The sequence below is a fragment of the Lissotriton vulgaris genome, chromosome 3_1 (genome assembly GCF_964263255.1).
Source record: "Lissotriton vulgaris chromosome 3_1, aLisVul1.2, whole genome shotgun sequence".
Lineage (NCBI taxonomy): Eukaryota > Metazoa > Chordata > Amphibia > Caudata > Salamandridae > Lissotriton > Lissotriton vulgaris.
In genome coordinates, this window is record NC_141689.1 from 916237161 (window position 1) to 916260109 (window position 22949).

The window sequence follows — 22949 nt, forward strand, 5'->3', positions numbered from 1 at the left end:
GGGAGAGAAAAAGAAAGCGTGAGAGGAGTAGGAAAAAAAGGAGAGAGATCGGTAGAGTTGAACTGGATTATTCTGGGCTCTCTCAGGGATTCATTGTTTGGGTAGAGGGGCTCAAGTGTCATGCCAAACACATTAATCTACAGCTACAAAGTGATCCAAGATTCAACTAGAGAAAGAGGAACGAATGTGACTCGAGTCCATGAACAGCATTTTCTGTTCAATTTAGTCCCCTCTAGAATGTTTAGAAATTGGAGTTTTCAAAGTATCACTTCAAAAAAGTAGACACTTTTTTTTCTGCTTCTCGTGTTCTGTTACTAACAAAATAGCTTCAGTGACCAAAACTCATCCAGCAAACACTGGAGAGTTTCAACTGAAGTCTGGCCCAATAACAGCAATGTCCTCTACTAACTCACAGCTGTTCAACAGAGACTCCTGTCAGAACAGAGAAGATGAGTGCATCCTTTCTCACCCTCTATCAAAGACTAGTCAGTTGAGGTCGTATTACAGAGAGTGCCTCGGGGGGGACTTTGGTATTACAGCAGGGGCCACAGACGCTTGTGCGGCCACTTCTGTAATACCAATAGTGCTGGCGCACATAAAGCGCCAGCGCTATCTGCAGGATGTGGGTCCTAATCTGCATGGGGGTGTGCCTCATGCAAATGAAGGAATTCCTTTGCCTCTCCCACCTAAAACGTGGCACAAGGTCAGTGCACTCCCTGAGAGCAGTCCTCTGCAGGGGGCCATATGAACCCCCAGACATCCCCATGCAGGCGGGTGCAGTCACAGACTGCACCCGCCTGCAAGGGGTTCTCTAAACCCTTTAAAAGCGCAGACGGGTTGCTGTCTGCACTGTGAAAACACGGAGCAGCTTTAAAGCAGCCGCTCTATTTTCCACCTGAATGCCCTCCTTCCAGGACAGAGTAAGTTCGTGCAAACAATGAAAATGTGCCTTTACTGTATTATGGCCCTAGGTGTCATACCTGAACTTGCCTTTTTACCCCAAAGGACACATTAGGTTACCAATATATAAGGACTGCTGTTGCAGAAAGGAAATCTAGATTTAATTCATATGTCAAATTCTCATTGAATACCGTGTAGCGATTTACAGCAAAAAAAAATTAGATTTTCGAGATGGCACGCAGCTTTTTTTGTCATTGAGAAAACAAATTTCATTTTAGATCAGGAGTACACTAGAACAATTGCATTTCTAAGTCTCAGCCACAAGATTATGGTCTTATGAACAGACATAACATCACAATGCAGAAAGAATACTCAAGATTTTAGAAAATAAGTGAGAAATGATTAAATATGATGTGCAATGGCATTCTATTACTGGCAGTACTATATAAAGAACGGTTTTTCAATCTACAAATCCCTAGAACACCACAGTAACAGAATTCATAGGATGTATTATATCTTATGTCACATAAATAGAAAATATTACCCAGTGGTGGAATCAAAATAAAACTTCTTTTCTGATCGCTTTTTCTCTAATTCCTCCATCATAGAGACTGATGTATATTCCTCCATACTATGAGAAAGTGCAGTAGTCTGCCTCTGGACAATGTCCGACGATACTTGGAAAGTGGTGTTTAAGGGGTAACACAGCCCAACCCGAATCCAGTCATTCCTGAAAATAAAGTGCAGTCAGTCCAATGTATCTAAAACATATACCCGTCTGATAATAAAGTAGATTCTCTTTGAAAGTAATATAGGCTATCTCGTTTGGTGCTTAAGTGGCCCACTGTGCAGTTGTCCTTAAATAGATTAGGGAGTTGTGCTATAGTTGTTCTCTATTCTTCTAGTTTATTGTCATTTCAAGTAGTCAAACAGTGCTTCCTCGAGCCCTCCTATCAACTGTAGGTCAAGCATTGGTAACCTTTTAAGTACATTTTAACAACTGTACAAAAGGTCAGCATGGCATAGTAAGAGGAGTTTCAGGTATGGAGAGGTTAAGCTGCCAAATAAGAAACACCTTCACCATTAACAATAACATTTGGCAGAGGAATTGGCACAAGTTGCTCATTTTTGAAGTACAGTGATCTTAAAGGTGATTTCTCTGATAGCAAGAGGCCAAGTCATCTACACACAGAATCTTAATCACACACACAATGGACTGGTTTTTCTAGACGCCAGAAATCAGACAATCTCAAGTATTTTGGATGCACTTAAGATGTTTAATTTGGTAAGTTGGCAGAACCTCATAGATGGCATTACATTTGACCATTGTAGGACTAATCGAAACTCTCACCAGTAAAAGATGGTACTAACAAAGAAAGAAAGGTAAAGTATTTTCTTGCAACTAACATGTGATAATAGAGTATTCCACAAGTGTTCAACCTTGTAAATTCATGCTGGATCCCATAAATCCCTATACATTTCTCATTGCTTTCTCAATTGAAAAAAAGTGCTTACGAAAGTAAAGGAGGTACGTGGATTGAGTTAAATATATTCAGATCCTGGAGCCACAATCTCAGTGTTAATGCCTTTCGGCTTGAAGCTACTCTCAAATCATCCAGGATTTCAAAACTGGCAGGACCCCTCAAAAAATGTGTGTGTGAGAGATCAAGAAGCTGCAATATATCTTGTATTGTAAAAAGATATTCTGTGGCATAACTAAAAGTAGACCGTGCTGCGCAAGTTATAGTCCATAAGGTAGTGTTGTACAGTATTGAAAACTATTCCTTTTTGATAAACCAATGAGAAGCTATATGGAGAAAAATCAAAATTTCAAATCCCCCAGAAATACAAAGAGGTGATTAGAGGAAGGCTCTTGAATCATGGTGGAGAGATATGATAGGATCCCCTTCATGTATTGCAACAGCAAACATTTCCTGGTGGTCTCGAGGAGAAGGGCCGACCAAATGACTTCAAACTTATTAAGTTCTCAAGGCTTGTTCAACAAGCAAGGGTGGCTGAAGGAACTGGGGACTGCTTAGGACAGCTGAATGAACAAGCATTTACAATGCAATAGGTCTCGCCTTCGAAAAAGTTAGAGCTATTGGCATTGTAAATGACATTTTTTATTTATGGGTTGGTTTTGAAAACAGATAAATAAATGGCATTGTCATTTACAAAGCCAAAAGCATAATCTCTCGCAATTCGGATTTGGGTGTAAAGGTCAGGTTTATAATTGCGGCTCCTGGTTTTATGGTATTTATTTTTTTGCCGTTTTATTTTCTGTTAGCTTTATCTGTATGTATTCATATTTGTTTTGGGTTTTGTGGAAAAATTAAGCCAAAATTAGTAGATTTCCACATTTAACCGATAAATATGCACTCGTGCTTGAATGCCTGCCAGGTTTCAGTGCTGTAAACACCCACATTAGATAAATCAGTGCACAAATATGAAAATATGCAAACTTCAGCATCAACCTTGTGCATATCTACTGCTGCTTAAGCCGCTTTACCAAAATTCCTTTCATTTTCACCCCATTATCTATCAATCCATACATCTATTGGCCTGGCAGTCAAGGTTGACGGTATTTTGAATTACTCAAAAGGCAACCAAATTTCAGTTTATACCCACATTTAAAAATAAATATAACAAGAAAATGAATGCTTTTGGGCTGTATTTATCTGTAAAAATCAGTAAGGAAGAAAGGGAGCCTTAGTTATAATGCTATAGACCGCTAGTGGGGTGCTGCAGATCAGCAGCCCAGGAGAGGCGCAGAGCTGCGACACCCAGTACTGATTAGCAGGTTGTGAGGGTGGAGAGGGTTGCAGGTGATGGGAGGCCCTACAGGCCTGGAACGGCACCTCAAGGAATGAGTGAATGTCTGTATTGCTGGCCAAAACTGAGAAGCAGAGTCAGCTACCAACAGAGTAACGTAAAATGATTGGGGGGGTCCCTGCAGAATGAGTCTCCCGTACCGCACAGACATGTATTGACCTTGAACCTGAATAGTGCCCCTTTGAATGACTGAGGGCCACTGAATGAGTGCCTGTGATGTGCCCGGTCGGTAGGGAAGTGGGGGGGTTGCAGCTATGATTGCCTCATTAGGGGTTGAGCTGTAGGTAAACACTGAGTGAGAAGGCAGGAGCGCTCTGAACAAATTACTGGGACAGTGAAGCCCCCGCGGCCAGGGATAACGCGCACCAGCTGCCTCCATCTCTGAAGTTTAGCTTCACGATTGGGAGCATCCTAAACACATAATGTTAGGATGTGCGCGGTACACCCTCTCTACAATAAGTTTTAACAAACTTTAATGCTACTCCACTTGTAAAAACAACAGACAACATGTACCGTCCATGACAACTGCCTGGTCTCGTGATTCGCCAATGGCATCCCGTCAGAGCCGTGTGGGTGGGGACGGGGCAAAATGTATGTTTCAAATTCATGTTTTATTAATATATATTCTAAGAGGTCACAATACAATGAAAGTGCCGCACACCCACAAGTAAAACGCATTTCGAAGAAGTTTTTATTCTTCTATTTCTTCTATTGTTACATGGCCCTGCAGTTCGTGTGGTGTTGGGACGGCAGAGTGAGGCCCTCCGACTCTCCACATGGACCTGCGGGATCGCCCTCCTACGGGGCTGCAGGTCAGAAGGAGGGTCATCTGCCGGGCTGTCTCAGTCTCTGTGTTGGACAGTGAGGGCCCCGGGGCAGGTCAGCCCAGAGGTACACAGATAGCGCCGTTAGCGTTACTACTGGATACCAGGCTGTGGAGAAAGGTTAAAGTCCTATAATGAAAGCAGAGAGAGCATAGCACAGGAGAGGGTGCGGCCTTACTGCCAGAGCTGCTGACTTAGGAGCTGGGGAACCGGGTTCGAGCCTTGGCGTCAGCTTAGCATCCTGTGATTCGGGGCAAGTCACTTAAGCTCCCTCTGCCTACCAACAATGAATGCAACTGGTGCTCATTTAATGCGCTCCAATACCTTCGGGTCGAGTTCACGCTATATAAATCTGCAACCCAAAAAAACACACCTCGGGAGGTATCCTCGACCCTGACCGGATGTATAAATCTGCTTATTTCAGTTCCTGCTCCGAGTCTTGCTGAATCTGCAGCCCCGGCGCCTCCCGGCTGCTCCTGCATGCAAAGACAGACAGCCATCGCCTAAAGGCTCATGCTTACCATGTGAGTCAGATTTTCTTTCGGTTTATCCCCTTTAGTCCTCAGAAACAACAGACATGCTCGTCAGCTGGTCCGACTTCCAGTGAGGCGCGGACTTTAGAGCATCTTCGACTGTTGCTGAACACGCCCTGGGGGTACGTGACTCCCACTGAGCGGAAATCCAAGCACGGCCAAGAGAGAAGAGAAAAAACCGACGAAGAGCACAGAGATAATGAAAAACAAGCCATGAGCGTGCACATCCCGAAACCGGAAGATCGGGAGCGTCACGACTGTCGTGGGGCGGGACTTCCGTCTTCTGTGGGAAGCCCGTGCCTACGGAGTGGCTGGCCAGAGGAGCAGTGGTGACGCGGGGCTCCCATGCCTGAGGGAGAGCCCCGCGGAGGCTGCAGAAGGTAGGAGTGGCGGCTGAGGCCGCCGATGCGGTGAGCAGTGATTTAGTTGTACGGGCGGTACGGGGAAGGGGCGGCGGCGGCGATGTGGTGGGTATGTGTGTGTGTGCGCGTGTGTCTGTGCGTGTGTGTGCAGGGGGGCTGGCTGTGTGTGTGTGCGCGCAGGGGGGGCTGGCTGTGTGTGTGTGCGCGCGCCGTTAGTGCATGCTAGCCAAGCGAAAGCAGGGACTGTGTGTGTATATGGAAGCGCGTCTCTTTAGAAGCGCGTCCACAGACACCAATCGGCGCGTGCCCCGGTCTGTACCACTTGGCAGGCAAGACGACAACAATAGAGCTCGCTGGCGACAGCGCTTTCGCGCTGCATCACCAGCGAGACCTGAAAATGAGACTTACCCTGTAAGCATCTGTTCATAAGAAGTAGTGCTGTAGACTCATATGCTTTGTGCACTACGGCCATGTAGTGTTTGGCTCAAATAATTTCACGTTCTTAATGAGCTACAACACCCCTATCATCCTAGTAGTACAGGGCGTCTCTGCTCACCTGGAAAGCTGAAGCCTGATGGGCCTTAGGGGTGTGTGGCAGACTCTGAGCAAAGACATCAGCAAAGACATCACCTCATATTTTTTAACTGATGGTGCAGTGGGCTACCTGGTTGGGATATTCTATGTGAGACTTGCTACTGCTTGTGTATCAGGGCATTAACTAGTATACAGAAAGCCCATGTCTTCAAAATGACTAGAGCCTCTCCTCTTTACCAGTGCACTTGTTACTAAGGAAAAACATTCAGTTTGCACCTGTGCAACGCAGCTGGGAGTTAGTTTTTGTTTTAAGGTCATTGACAATTCATGACAAGCATACAATCAAGCTTATATAAATGTTGCACCATTTTTCTGAGAGTGATATTGCAACAATTTCTTAAAGTTCATTTTCCTAGCTTACACAGCCCACTTAAACTGGACCCCAACTAACTATTGTTTTAGAGCAACCAACAACTATGTGGGTTCTGGCCCTAGAGAAGCACAGGTTACTGAAGGAGAAAACAGTTATTTAATAGTCACACTGATGGTTTTTCAGTAAACTGCATCTTATTTTACCAAAGGGGTTTCTCAGTGGGAGTCAACAACCAGTGTGTCTGCAGTGAGATGATTAAGCCCACTTTTCGAGAATACCCCATAACTTAGTACCATTGATAGATTTAGACTTATTTAAATAGCAATTTTCTGCTTTGCAGGCATCCCAAATGTTGAGAGTTCCCTCCGTTCTTGTACAGGATCCCTATATTGGATTGCTATTATAAATCTGTGTCGAAAGAAGAAATGGGATATCACCTTTGGGGTGGATATTGTATATGCTCTTGACACTTTCTGTTCACTATGTACCTGAGGAATGGCTCCTCTATAGCTTAGTAGTCCAGAATTGGATGTATCTGCCAATATAAGGGTAAAACATGGAATTTTCTGGCATACGTTGCCACACAATGCCAATACATGGCATCTGAGCATATTAATTGCCATTATGATAGCAATACATTGGCATAAGATGCAAAACATTGTTTTTACCCAACACTATAAACATAACAACCGGCCTCCTATACAGACAGACATATACAAAAAAACATCCCAAACTGCATATCTACCGACCCTTGTTGAATTCATGATAATCTTGATAAAAGTGACCAGATGAATCAAAATAATTGGCACCATTCTACAGTACGTGGTTATATGTTCCTTAGTGCTCCAAAAGTATATTTTGAAAGTTAATCAACAAGGATCACCGGTACATAGTCTTTCTTGAGAAAATGGAAAATGTCCGTAGCAAAAAATGAATAATTGTACAATTCTTTATACCCTATCAAGTGTAAAAAAGAGTAGCTTTTGCATCATGTTTAAAGAAGTTAGAGGAAAGATAGTTGTTGAGAAATATTTTGAAAGTGAAAAAAAATGACTATCTGCAGCGATTCATTAATTTCACCAAATATCTAGGAGGAATATGAAATAAAAAGAAAATAAATTACAAGTGTTGAATATCTCACCTGTCAAAGTTAATGAGGTAAAGAAACGTGGTTTGTGGAGATTGACCATTCCAGTGAATTGTATATGATTTTTGCAGCATCACAACTGGCTGATACTGTTGGTAGAGAGCCCGCTGATTGATGCCTCTTAACGACATGGGCTTGGAGGGGTATTCGTCCCTTGTAATCATCATAGTAAGATTCTGAGGATTCCAGGTTTGCACATATATCTTTGGAGCAAATTGTTAAAGAAAAGAGTTGCTTAATACTTCATGAAGCTCATACATAAATCAGGTTACAAAATTGTTCAGCAAAAAATAAAATTAAATCCTTCTGCAGCAACAACAGTCAAAGAATATGCAAATGGAACCGCATATGAAACAGAAAATGCACTTAAATGAGTCTCATGAAAAGGCAGAAGAAAGGAAAATGTTACTTACCCTGTAAACATCTGTTTGTGGCATGTAGTGATGTAGATTCACATGATCTACTTACTCCTGCCATCTAATGTTGGGCGTGTATGTGTACAACTTGTTTTTCTTAAAAGAAGTATTTCGAGTCACAACGTACAGCGACTCCTCCTATGATTGGTAATGAAGCATGGGCAGCGGCTCCATCGTTAGATTGTTTTACCGCAAGGCGGATGAGGATGGAGATGGAACATACAAGTGACAGAAGTTGACCATGCAAGCGAATGCTGAAATCGAAAGTAAAGCAAAAAGATCTGCAAAAACCAAAGGCTTCTGGGGAGGTGGGTGGGAATCTACAGCACTACATGCCCAAAACAGATACTTACAGGGTAACATTTACCTTCTTAGCATGTGTAGCTGTAGATACAAACGCTCTGCATAGTCTGTAAATCAGTTTTCCCCTATGCAGTGCTCAATCAAAGGATTTTGCAGAGGATTGAAAGAGTGTACAAAGTACCGTCTGCCCCACCTGAGCTTGTTGATGTGCTAGTACATCCACACAGTAGTGTTTGGTGAACATGGGTGGTGTAGACCTCGTAGCTGCCTTACAGATACCTTACATATATTATCTACTGGGGTGTTAGGCGGGAAAGCCATTGAGGAAGGCTCCTTGAAATTAGACTGCAGCTTAGGGGAACCAGGGGGCTGTCTTTAGGCTTAGCAGGTCTAAATGCTCGAGCGATCCCCGATTTTGAAATGACACTGTCTTTGTGTGGACTAGGGTAGGCAACAAATAACTGTTTTGTTTTACTAAATGGTTTTGTCCTGTCATTGTAGTACATGAGAGCCCTCGAGGTATCTAGTGTGTGAATGGCTCTCTCTGCTACTGAGTCTGAGTGTAGGAAGAACACTGGGAGCTCCACTGTCTGAGGTGGAAAGGGGAGACCATCTTCAGCATAAATGTTGGGCTAGTTAGAACTACCTTATTAGAGTCAACCTTAAAAAAAGGCAATTTCAGTGTGAGAGCTTGAATCTCACACACACACACACCTGAAGGGAGTAATTGTGACTAAAAAGGCCAGCTAGCATGTCAGAAACTGGAGATGGCACATGTGAAGAGGCTGAAAAGGACGTCCCATGAGCCCAATGAGGTTTTCTATTGAGGTTCCAGGACGGTGTTAGGGGCAACCTAGGGGGTAATAACCCACCATGATGAGGGCAAGGGACATCTGCTGTAGCCTCCGGACCAAAACATGAAAGAAGATGGAGAGGCAGGAAATCGTAGGCACATATCCCGGACTCATTCATCCATAGTGAATTGCTGATGGACTATGGGTGCAGAAACATGGAGACATGGCGTGGGCATTTTGCGTTTTTGGGGGTTGCAAACAGATCTACTGTGGGAAACTCCCAAAGTTGGGAGTATGGAACTAGGACTTGGGAGTGGAGTTCTCACTCGTGGACCTGTTACTGCATCCTGTTGAGCAGGTCTGTGAAGTTGTTGTCCGCTCCCTGATGGTATTCCGCTAGTAGATATACCTTGTGGTGGATCGCCTAACGTTCTGTCCTAATGTTGAAAGCTGGGAGAATGCGAAACCCATTGTTTCCGAAAGTAATGCATGGCAGTCATGTTGTCAGTTTTGACCAAGACTCTTGTGATGTACATGGCAGTAGAAAGCTTTGGGAGCCCGTTTGACTGCCAGTAATTCCAAATTATTAATGAAAAGGTCAATAAAAGTGGTGTCCACATACCCTGAATGGTAATTTTCTTCAAATGTGCCCCCCAGCTTGTGAGAGGCTCTGTGGTGATGGTCACTTGAAAAAATGGCTCTATAAAGGCCTGCCATGCAACAGGTTGTTGGTGTTCCACCATTACAGAGCGATATGTGCTTGCTCAAATCACCACTGGCTCCTCCCAGAGACCCTTAAGTTGTCAACAGGGTGCCGCCAGGCCCTTTTGAAGTAGGCTCATGTGCAATCAAGCGTGAGGAATAATGGCGATGCAGGGGGACATGATGCTGAGGGGTGTATTACTGTCCTGACTGTTAGTTGAAGATCTGGCTGAAAAAAGACAGAAGCAGGAAAGCTTGGACCTGTGAGGGGCTGGGATAAGCCTTTCCAGTGACTGAACTTAGAACTGCCCTTAAAGAGGGGTGTACCTGAAGGGGTTGGAGGTGGGACTTGCCCACACTGATAGTGAATCAAAGATCATAAAGAAAATATAGGGTGATCTAGGTGTGGGCCCTCATGATGCAAGGCAAGTCTGACGGGGATGCCTTCTACTATTTGTCAACTCTGAACGTTATTACTTGGCCCTTAACAGGCTCTCTAAAAACATCCTGAGTGGATTTAAACATGCCTTTAAGCATGGGTAGGTACTGTGTTGAGTGTGGAGTGTGTGGGAGCATTACCTCTATGAAGTCATCCTCCTTTGTGAATTGTGTAAGTCCACCTTGTGAAAGGTGGATGTCCCATGACTGACCTCATGATAGGAGGTGCTATCATTAGGAGGGGAAGGCTTGGCTGGGTACATTTCAGGGTTGTTGTCACCTTGGGGGACAACACTATAATCCTCGTAGCGGACTCCTGGATCTCCAGGTCATAGGAGACATCATATGGGTCCATAGGATCTAGTGGACTACCCTCCCCATAGCGAGGGTGGCAGGGGTAGCATGTGTGGTAGAGGGGGACTAGGAGCTCTAGGTGGAAGGTTGACAACTTCACTCTGGGCTGAATGCTGCAGGTTGGTCAGCTGAGAAGGAGGTTCCGATTTCCCCTTCAACGTCTTACCCGAAGTTGTGGGGGGGAGGGGGATGTCCTCATCTTTTCGTTGTGCCAATTTGCGTCACACGAGGCATTGATCACATTGGTACCTGAGGGTCTTCTTGAACGGCAAAGCGAGGTATGCAGGCAGAAGGCCTTGTCATGCTCTGGCGACAAGCAGAGTTTACAGACCAGATGGTGATCTTGCCACAACTACTTCAAGTGGCACTCTGGACAGTACTGGAAAGAGGGCTTTTCTGTTACAGCCTGCACATTCTTGGGGAGGGTGATTGAGTAGTAGGGCCAGAGGAGGGAGAGGCCTTGACCGGAGCGGTGAAGATATCCCAGATGCAGATACTGAAGAAACTGAGACATGTCGAGAAAACTGCAAATAACGCAATTGGTTTACACCAACAGGGGTGGAAGCATCGGAAGGCCCAGAGTCGGAGTACCATTCGGCATCAACTCTGAGCTTCAGCAACCCATGTACAAAACCAGACGGTGGACAAAAAACAATCAAACGTTGGAGCCGAGGTCCATGCGCATTACCAGTTAAAGGAGGAGTCCATGCACCTCGCGGCGCAAAAGACTTCTTCGAAGAACAAAAAGTTGTACACACCTGAGTCCAACACTAGATGGCAGGAAAATGCAGAGCATGTTTATCTACAGCTACATGTTCCACGAACTACTACTACAGGCAGAGCTGAATAAGTTACTTATCAGTAAAGCAATTTCTTATGAAAACTAGTCCCTCCTTGGTCTCTTCTTAGTGAAATATTACAAAGTGTCTGCTTGAGTCTAGAAGCCTCTCAAAACGTTTTTGTGCAATCTGTCACCAAATAATTTCACAAGCAATAATCAGTTTGTGTCCATATGTGTTATACTATTTTAGGTATAACATGCACTTTTTGCGAAAGGGGTGGCGAGAAAGTTAAAATGAAAACATTTAGAGAGTTAAGACTGTACTGTTATACAGACTAACAATTAGAAACATACACAGGACTAACTGTCTGTACTCGGGTTAGCGCCTTAACCACGGCTGTTTTTCCGCCACAGTGCGGGCGTTCTACTGAGTGGGCGGGGCTCAGCGGGCCGTTGGCCGACGGCAGCACCCGCAAGGTAGTGCTCCCGTCAGCCAACGGGAGCACAAAACGGGTTAATTAATAAAAAAGTGTAGAAATTGCTTAAGGAATTAGCTTACCCTCAGTTTTACTCTTCGATTGTAGGTGTTGCCTAGCTGACCACAATTAATAAAAGGGGTGCAGCTTCAGGGGTTTTAATTCACCACCTGCCCGCTTGAATGTATTCTCAGGTTGGCATTCAGATCTGATGATTCTCAGGTTGGTGAGGCAATTACTGTTTGATTTCACTCGGGATCACCAGTACTGGGTGTCCAAAGCCCCCTAAGCCCCAGAGTTTCTGAAGTGTTTATTTACATGAACCCAGTCTGTACACACCACAGCGCAGTAGTAAACAAGGGGTGTAAATAACACACATTGAGATCAGATAGTTTAGTAATGCGCCACTACTTTATCACGTTTTTCTTTTGCAATCTTGTTTAACTGGACAGGACACACACACCCGCCATGTAGTGATATATCCAGGAATGTAAGTCTTAGATGTAGGACTCATATTCTATGTATAGTACACTCCTGATGCCTTGAATTAGGCTCCAGTCAACGAAAAGGTAACTAAAATAACCTAATCTTGAGGTGACACACAAATATCATGCTCGTTCATTCCATGCATACACACATTTATAGAGCAGGTTGAACTGACATACCAAGCCATCTTAATGTAATTTTGACTTGCAGATTTTACATAAGCACACATGCACAAACACAACCACACATCACTGCAGCAGATACTCAACCTCATTATTTAAAAGTGGAGTCTGCAACAAATAGCTGATTTTGTTTCTGTGACAGCCTTTTTCAACCTCTTTTAGAGCAACATACATGTACCTTACAGCGTGTATGTATTGAATGGCCTCAAAAAGATGTTAACTTTTTGAAACATTATTTGTCCTCCCCCTGGCACCCTAACAGCTCATAAGACATTCCCTCCCGAAATCCATTAGGCTCGCTGCACTGAAGTATTTTATTTGGATACATAGCAGTGGTTGTTATTAATTTACAGACTTGCACCCCCATTCCCAATTTCACAGAGTAAGATATTGCCCGATTTAAATTAATTCTTTCGGAGGTCACCAGAAGAGAATTGTGAATCTCGGCCTAACATCATGAAAACCAGTAAGCATAAAAAGAATATGCTTTAGTTCAAGTGATGCAAACTTCCCATTTTAATGCATTCTGTCAATGAACATGATTTCAGACAGTCTCGCATATCTCCCCTGACTTTAAATCCCTGAACTGGGTACCTTTTGAAGCCAGAATACATCAGAAAATCGCCTGCATGACACACAAGGCTATACACATGAACTCACCTGCCTACCTCTCTCAAAAGCTGACAATTTCGGGCGGTTCTAGAACTACTAGAAGCACTAACAATCTTCTGCTGAAGCCTCGAAGATTTCGGAAGGTAAAAACCTATAAACGCTCCTTCTCAGGAATGGCGCCCAGGATCTGGAACTCACTCCCTCCTGAAACAAGGCTCAACTCCTCCAACAAACTTTTAAAGAAAGAAGTAAAAGCGAACCTCATGGCTAAATACACATGAACTATTATTCTGTACTTCCAGGACTCCGCGTTGTACTACCTTCCTGCCCCCTTGGCCTATTTGTATCACTTGTATATCGATTCACTTGATTGTATACGTTCCCTCTCTGTATATCTTATTTCATATTATTGAAGTACCTATCTGACTTTGCACACTTTACCTACACCACTTCAAATATTACCTACTGTTATTTTACTGATTCTCCTGCGTGACTATGCACCCTGTGCTCTCCTACCTCAACTATGCCTACCTCTATGCTATTTACAAAAGTAGTTAAAGCACGCTTAAACAAGTATATGCTCCCTCTTTATGTACTCTCATATTATTGGCGTACCTGTTTGACTTTGCACCTTCTACCTACACTACCTCAACTATGAACTACCTCTTGTATTTTTACCTACCTATGTAACTATGCATAACGTACCTAACTACCTCAACTATTACCTACTATTATGCTATCATCCCATGTACCTTCCTCTTGTATTTTGACCTACCTAAGTAACTATGCATTTCGTACCTAACTACCTCAACTATTACCTACTATTATGCCGTCACCCCATGTCCTGTAAAGCGCTCTGATATCTGCAAAGAACTTGTTCGCGCTATATACAACTTTGAAATAATAATAATAGTAGATGTACAATTTCAGAATGACTATTTATCCTACAGATTTGGGTAGTTGTGCAACGACACCAAAAGAAATGTACTGCCAAGGTTTACTTAGAATAAGAAATCGGTGGAGCAGACCTACTGACACTATCCATATGGATCACTGTCTGACAGTATCGAGTTAGAAATTTAAGACTTGGACTGCATTCCAATGTAGGCGATACTAGAAAGCCTGAAGCAATGCTAGAACAAATTCCCAGCAAAGCACAAGAGAACGCTCTGTGGACGACACAAAGATAACTACACACAAGATTTTGTGTTGGTATCACCACAACATACGGCAAAAATGTTTGACGGTAGACCTGTTGACAATTAATCATTTGACTTATCTTATATGTATTTTTTTTTAGGATCAACAAGCACATAAATCATCATTTTCAATACACAGCTAATTGAAAGGCCCAGTTGACATTTCATTAAATGTATACATTTAGTTTTGAAATTATGTATCGTATATAAAACAAGAGAAACCCCATTGCATGCACACGCTGGAGGGGAAACTATTGAGCTGTCACCAACTTAAAGGTGGACCACCTTTCTTCCTGTCTGGTGTGACAAGTAAAAATAGGGTAGTAAGTACTGTCACCAAATTCTTACTCTGTGGGCGTTAGATAGGCTGTTGTTGGAGGGAAGGTTAGTACCATATTTGGCTATATCTTTGCATCTGGCCTAGCCTAGGAATTGGTGGATGTCAAACTGAGAGGGTAATTCAGATTGGTGGAGGAAAGCTAATGTGTACTTAAAAAGTTTGTATTGAGACCTTAAGCAGCACATTTGATGAGTGATAGTATGAGAGAGCGTTAAAGGTTGTATTGATAAACAATGTTATTTTTAATTCTGTGTGTATTTGTAAATTAAGCTTGAATAAGTACCACAAGTTATATTTTTTATAATGGAGTTTTTGTAATGTATTTTTGTATTGCAATTGTCATGAGATATTAATATATTCAAATGGACTAATGAATAATGTAGGTTTCACATTAAGTCCCTCATTACGATATCGGTCGGAAAGCATTTCGACCGACTCCATGTCGAATCGTTTACGACCAACTCGTATTCGGGGAGCCCGGCCGGCCGACCGATTAGGATGCTTCCGAACACCATCGGACACTCATTGACTTCAATGAGAGCCTGTGTTTGGACCGACAACACAGACACCCATTGAACAAAATGGGGTGGGTGCGGAAAACCTTGCACCCTGTGGCGGGCACTCCGTGACGCCTGCCACACTGTGCATGGTTGTAAAAAGGGGACCCATGGATACCCCCATGGGCCCCACCCAGGGGCCTGTGTTTGAAGGGGGCCTAATATGGTCCCCCAAAGTCGGTTTCCAACAGCCGATCCGTGTCCAAATCTGACATCATAATCACTTAGTCGGCATCGCGGTCCGTAGAGTTGTGCGAGTCGGCTCTGATCGACTCGGTTTCTCCGAATGCCGGTCAGAACCGAGTCGGAAAGACCGAACGGTTACTTCTATCATAATTGGGCAGCCAGAAAAGTTTCTGAGTCGGTCGGAACCATAGGTTCCGACATGGTTTAGGAAAATCCAATTGCCGTTTGGAGCCTTCCTGACCTACCTTGTGATTATCCCCTAAGTCTTTAAGGGTGATCTCTTTGTTCCATTAAATATTTTGTTAAATGCTGCGTTGCTTGTTGTAAGATGGATATCATTTTTTTGAATTACTAAGCTTTTCTCTTTTTTCATTCACCTTGATTTTCCAGATACTGTAATGGATGAATAGTATGAACATTTATAAATAATTAATATCCCTAAGAGACATTCTTAATCTACAGGAAGAAACTTCCACACATGTCCTATTCTCAACGTATTGAAATGTTGCAGACCTTGCGAAGGGAGCAGCAAATGATTTACTGACACCATAGTCTGAGTCAACAGAAATTTGTTATTCTAAAAGAGAAAGACAACAAAACACTGCAAAAGACCATGACTTTGTAGGTTGGGGGAGCCATGTGTTATGAGATTGTCATGGGACGAGTACCAAACTAATTGAGGAAAACAATACTATTTGAGGCTAGCGTTCCGTTTCACTTCAGTAGCATTTATGCAAAATTTCCTGGTGTTGCATACGTGTTTTAAGGAAACCCTTTTACTGTATTACGAATTCTTCCCCATGGACTCACATCATTACATGTAGAGTAGCATGCTTGTTAAGCAATTTGAGTTGATTACATGAGAATGATGAGCAACCATATGCACTTGCACACTACGACTGGTGCAGCAGTTTTACAATCATTCATAATCATTAAAATGTGAGCTTACGTGCAGACAGATACAGGTATGTAGGCTAATGCGGACAAGAGAAAAACAAACACTGGCAAAGCAAACAGGCCTTTTCTTTGGGATCTATTGGCTTTGCCAGTGGTTTGAGGCATTTGACAGCATTTCCGGTTTTGATGCAGCTCCTTTTTAGGTCTCGGTACTATCCGGTTCGTGAGAACCGGAAGTAGAGAGATCTTATGTTTCTTAGAGGGGCTCTTGATCCCGCCTCTAATTTTGGCTCTCTCCCATTGGCTGGCTTCGGAGGAGAGAGCCGTCACTCCAATTTAGCCCCGTCTTTCTCGGATTTGGGGGCGTCATTTTTGCTGTTCTTTAGACAGTGATGTCATCCGTCACTCAGAACAGCAAAACCACGCCCCAAATCCGAGAAAGACTGAAGCAGGCGGGCGCCATTTTTTTTTCTTCCTTCGACGAGCTGCAGGACTCCCTTCCTCCTCGCCTGTGCTGGCCTTGTACCCGTGTTCCCACGTTGCTCTCTCCCTCCTGGACTCCCACTTTGCGCTCTGTTTACCATAGGCTGGCTTGAGGCACGCAGACTGTTATGGTTTCGCCCGCCTTTGCTGAGTCTGGAGCAGAGCATAGACAAAAAGAAAGGACACAACGCGGAGGTAGGGTGTTCTGTAAAGAGCGAGCCCGCTACAGAGAAATTGCAGGAACGCACCAGCAGATTTAGCTTGCTCTCCGCTTGGTATTAATCTTCTCATGGATGTGCGCAGGAGGTGTAGTCCCGTTCCGCCCGCCTGCAGCTCTCAGTCCCGCTCCCCCTCCCTCCGCCCGCAGCTCTCAGTCCCGCTCCCTCCGCAGCTCTCAGTCCTGCTCCCCCTCCCTCCGCCCGCCCAGCTCTCAGTCCCGCTGCCCCTCCGCCCGCCCGCAGCTCTCAGTCCCGCTCCCCCCTCCCTCTGCCCGCCCGCAGCTCTGTCCCGCTCCCCCCTCCCTCCGCCCGCCCGCAGCTCTCAGTCCCGCTCCCCCCTCCCTCCGCCCGCAGCTCTCCCCTCCCTCCGCCCGCAGCTCTCAGTCCCGCTCCCCCTCCCTCACTCCGCCCGCAGCTCTCAGTCCCGCTCCCCCCCTCCCTCCGCAGCTCTCAGTCCCGCTCCCCCCTCCCTCCGCCCGCCCGCAGCTCTCAGTCCCGCTCCACCCTCCCTCCGCCCGCCCGCAGCTCTCAGTCCCGCTTCCCCTCCCTCCGCCCGACCGCAGCTCTCAGTCCCGCTCCCCCCTCCCTCCCTCCGACCGCAGCTCTCCGGTAGTCTGCTCTTGCTTTTTCTAGTTTGGATATGACACCCGTATCATGGTGTCAAGGATTGGGCAGGAGTTCCGCACTTGCCTCGGTACACCCTACGAGACGTTCCCCCTTGCAATCGCCTGCCCAGTTCACCTCGCACTCCGGGTCTCCAAAGTGCCTCGAGGACGCCGAGTTCGCTGGAGGCGCACTGAGAGGCTGCATCGCCTCCGTGATCCCGTGAACTCCGCATCCAGAGAGAGGAGTCCGGCCACAAGAACCACGAGGTCCCACAGCCAGTGAAGGGAGCCGCCGCAGAGGAGTCCTCGCTACAGTTTGCATTTATCCTTTGACTCCTTGGTCAGGTCAATCACTCTCATCCGCCTTTTCACTCTCCTCCACCCTGCTTTTATTAAAAAACAAAAATCCATTCTCTGTAATGTTTGTGGCCCTCGCTCCCCCCTCCCTCCGCCCGCCCACAGCTCTCAGTCCCGCTCCCCCCTCCCTCCGCCCGCCCGCAGCTCTCAGTCCCGCTCCCCCCTCCCGCCCGCAGCTCTCAGTCCCGCTTCCCCTCCCTCCGTCCGACCGCAGCTCTCAGTCCCGCTCCCCCCTCCCTCCCTCCGACCGCAGCTCTCCGGTAGTCTGCTCTTGCTTTTTCTAGTTTGGATATGACACCCGTATCATGGTGTCAAGGATTGGGCAGGAGTTCCGCACTTGCCTCGGTACACCCTACGAGACGTTCCCCCTTGCAATCGCCTGTCCAGTTCACCTCGCACTCCGGGTCTCCAAAGTGCCTCGAGGACGCCGAGTTCGCTGGAGGCGCACTGAGAGGCTGCATCGCCTCCGTGATCCCGTGAACTCCGCATCCAGAGAGAGGAGTCCGGCCACAAGAACCACGAGGTCTCACAGCCAGTGAAGGGAGCCGCCGCAGAGGACTCCCCGCTACAGTTTGCATTTATCCTTTGACTCCTTGGTCAGGTCAATCACTCTCATCCGCCTTTTCACTCTCCTCCACCCTGCTTTTATTAAAAAACAAAAATCCATTCACTGTAATGTTTGTGGCCCTCTCTTCTTTCGACTTTGAGCTTCGGGCAATGAGGCAGCCGACGGGGGACCGGTTTCAGGTAAGTAACTTCTTATTCTTTCCGCCTCTCCCTCACCATTCCTTTTCATACTTTCTAAACACTATGTACAATTACAGTCGGACGCTGTCCGCTCCCAACCAGCGGTCTGCGTATCGGGTGCAGCAATTAACTTTTACCTCTGGGACGTTGTCTTAGAGAAATTAAACGGTGAATGTGAGATTGGCGCCTCCCATTACATTTGGGTAAACCTGATTGTTAAGAAGTATGCTACGGCAAATTAGGCTTTCGAATATTATTTATTCTCAAATAAGATACAACCACCGGCTGGAGCAGGGCATAAGCAAGCAGTATGCCTGACAGGATACTGTGGGGTGGGTTTGGTTTAATGGGACATACGTTCCGAGTTTTAACAAGTACTGTGCCTCTTTAAATTACTTTACCATAGTGTGCAAAAATAAGGGCCCTAGAGCAAATTAAGAAACTGAGCCTACTAACTCCTGGAAGGGGGATAATATACAGCATTAATCAGTTCTTCCTCTGCCCCCCCCCCCCCGGTTCCTGGGCATCAGTGCCGCTGCACCTAATTTCTCGGGCTCTTTCTCAATGGGCCCACTGTCTTGCCGACATACATAACAGAGTTAAGCCCGGTACTCAGTGCGTTGTTAGTGCCACAGCACTGTAATCCACATTTCAAATGCACTCTGTTTGACTGAGCCATGACCCTCTGCTCACACTATCCCACGGCAGCCTTGCTGTGGTGGTGCAGCCAAATGAAGTCTGCACAAGGTCTCTGACTCCTTCCTGTCCTGCTAACTAGTTTAAGTTTTGTAAAGCGCCGACAGGGCAGAGGAAAAAGAGTGTCAGAGCGCTATACATAGAAGTGATTTAGAGTGACCGTAACCTTTACTTTAACATAAAGTGAGCATTGTTCATCGCCTTTGTCTGTGTCCGGGATTAATGTTGAACAACCTCTAATAAGTAGGGGCTGTAGAGCTCTCTCCCCAGGGGTACCCCAAGCCCTCAGACAGAGCTCTTAGTGGAATGTGTATTGAATGGGCTACATGTGTTCATGCCCTCGCACCACAGGCACCAGAGAGCCCCCCAGGGTCACTTGCAGGCTCCAGTGGGTTTCCGCTAGGTATGGGCGGAAAATCCGTTTCGCTCGCGGATTTTGCGGATTTTCGGGAAATTCGCAATCCGCGAGATTCGCGAATCTCCCGCAAAATCCGCAAATCCGCGAGCAGCGGATTTTGCTCGCACTGCTCGCACTGTTCGCGTGAGTTCGCGGCTTCCCAGTACAACTTCGCGCCCCGCGAATAAGTGCTAAATTGCAGAAATACGATCTTAGCAAAACTGAAACTACTTGCCAGGTTCAAAAGTTCAGGCTCATCATTAGTAGCCATTTCCTGTAGTGCTTCCTGAGGGGCCCCTCCAGAGTTCAGTTGCCAGTTGCAACTATTATGTGACCCTGCTCTGAACCTCAGAATAGTTACACATATGCCACAAAGGTCCTGAATTACAGCTAAGGGAGACAAGCAGGAGCCATGCTGGAAGTTAAAATCCATTAATCAGCCCCTAATTCATTATTGTCAGTTGGGGCAGGGCAGGTGTTGTAACTAATTTTGCAACAATGAAAGCACTTAGCAAGTGCAAAAGATCACTAATCAGGGCGCACTAAGGAAACAGGTGCCAGCTAAAAAAATATTCTGTGACACATTAATCAGCCCCAAATTAATTCAGGTCACTTGAGGCAGGGAAGGTGTGCTTTGCTTTGCCGAAAATAATGTACACTGGACAACCAGAGGGTGTGGTGATGAAACAGAGGGTGGCATGGGTGGGCCAGAGGGTGGCATGAGTAGTCAGAGAGTGGCAGTGGTGACAGAGAGTGGCAGTGATGAAGAAGAGTGTCCCAAACAGGCTGGACACGTAGAAACAACAAGTTCGCAAAACTTGCGACCCGACAGGTAAGTTCGCAAATTGCGAAATTGTAAAAACCCTCGCGAACTGGCAGAAACACGGGCGAACACAAAAAAAAAAATCTGCAAATTCGCGGGAATTCGCGGATTTTGCGGATTGCGAGTTCGCAAATCCGCAAAATTCGCGAACGCGAGATCCGCAAAATTCGCCCATGCTTAGTTTCCGCCCTCTCTGTCACTGCAGGAGCCCGGGAGCCCACGAGGCTGGTAGGATGCATGCTTTAACAGGCTCCTCGCGCTACCGTCACCCAGAGGTAGGCGCCCCTTAAAGTAATGCTAGTGTAGGACCCCATCTCACGAGGTCTAACTAAGTTTCCAGCCCTGGATGTTCTTTTTTATAAACCATCCTTTAGTGTCTGATAGCTCAGGGGGTTGTGCTCAACCAAGATCACACAATGCTGGACCCAGTGACATGGTGTAGGAATGCTTGAGGCTGGATAAGGCGCATCCCTGTGACACTGGACTTATTGTAACCCAAAAACAGCAGCAGAGCTGACAGCAGTCCCTGCACATCTCAGTATTTCACTTTCCCTCCAGTGGACCAGTGTACAAACATACACTCCTTATTTGGATTTTTTTTAGGAAAAATGTGATATCAATTTTTTTTACAGACTCCAGTAACTCTCTCATAGTCTGTGGTGTGAAAAAGGGGCAATTGTATTGTAACTGAAAGTCCCAATAATAACGTCAACTGCGTGCTTTGTAAGGAAAAACCTTTTCATATAAAGGACTACAGTCTACGGAAAATTATAAACTGAATGAAAAAAACAACCTTCACCCAAAATATATTAAAAATGCACAACTTTGGAAAAAAGTGCCACTATCTTCAGTTTTGGCTGATCCCACTCTGGATGTTTGGAGGAATCGGTTGTCTAATGCAGAATTTCTGCCACGAATCACTCACAAGTGAACATCTGTGTTTGTTTGTTTTTCCCAGTAAAATATTTTTCTTTAACGCGACATACTGTCTACTTTTGGGGGATAGTCAAACAACAAGAGAGAAAGGGTCAGACAGTCACTCATATACCCCTCAAGTAAACTTTTTTAAACAACAAAAGAGTGACAAACCAGGTGCAATGCAAACCAGGCAAGAACTATATGACCTTATAACCCGAGTCAGAATAGGGTGGATTGGTGAAGAAACTGTGATTCGAAAAGAACACTCATGCACCAAAAAAGTTGGGGGATGAAATTGGGTGAGGGGAGAGGGTGTTGTTGGGTGCTATAATGCTTAATGTGACCGGTAAAATACCAGCAACATAGTGCCTAGTCTCAAGATATTGAGTCCTCTGCAACATACACATTTGAGGCTCAGATGTGCTGGCAGTGTCCTTCCTCCTTCTGTCGTGGACAAATTAAGCATCATTGTGTTGTGCAAAAGAAACACTTGTGAACTACACCTTGCAGTGGTAAAAGCTGCATAAGCAGGTGTTGCCAAAATATAACAGTGTATGATAATGAAAAAAGGCCATATTGCTGTTGTTCTTTTGCACTTCATAACCAAAACAAATTGTTTGAAAGCTACATAAAAACGACTTTTTAAAAAATGTAATCTTCCCATTTCACATAACTAATTTATCATCTTAACAGTATTTGCACAGTAAAACCGTATAGCACCCAAAATGTTTTGAATTCTGGATTCTCAAACCACGAAGAAGCTATATTTGCCTGCCCTCAATATCTGCACACTGCACTCCAGTCCATTGTCGCCTGCCCTGTGCCTGGTGTGAGGCAGCTTCCTTAAGTCCCCCGCCCATTCTTCTGCTCTGTTGATGGGGCATTAATAGTTGGAGTCATTGTAGTTACCAGGGACAGGCAGCAATGGCCCCAGGGCATTTATCTTTGACTGGAGCAATGTAAAATATGAGATTTCAGCCACTAAATCAGCCTCTCTAATGCTCACCTATTGCCATTGTAAATGACAATACCATTTATTTATGTTTTTTTTTAAAAAAAAATGTCATGAGCAATGCCAATAGCTCTACCTTGGATAATGCCGAGACCATTGCATTGTAAATGCTTGTTGTTTTTACTTTTTAGTTACTGATCAAAGTTGGATTGGTAACTAAAAAGATCAAAAACGTGCAAAAGCCTTTATTTTTTTCCAACGTGACTGGGGGAAGCAACGCTCTGGACAGCAACATGGGTGGGCACTGGTGGGGGAGTGTATGCAACATGGGGGAATTTATTTAAGCAGAGGGAAAGAACATAGGGGGCAGAAGCAATACAAGGGTGCAGTTGGAGGATCAAACAGACAAAAGAGCGATGTGGAGCTGGCAGGGATAAAGTACATGGGTGAGAGGCTATCACAGGGAAGTGGGAGAGGAGTACACAGGAAAGAGATAAGAATGGAGCACAGCAAAGGGGGGCAAAT

General features: G+C 45.3%; 1 protein-coding gene across 1 annotated transcript in view; it reads right to left on the reverse strand.

Annotated features, from left to right (window-relative positions):
- The window catches only part of CEMIP2 (cell migration inducing hyaluronidase 2), a 336915-nt gene that overhangs the window by 40067 nt on the left and 273899 nt on the right, over positions 1-22949 (reverse strand). Inside the window, exons 18-19 of the mRNA XM_086961256.1 lie at positions 7500-7708; positions 1445-1630 (exon numbers count right to left, since the gene is read on the reverse strand). Coding sequence (XP_086817382.1) covers positions 1445-1630; positions 7500-7708 — 395 coding nt within the window. The remainder of the gene's footprint in view (positions 1-1444; positions 1631-7499; positions 7709-22949) is intronic.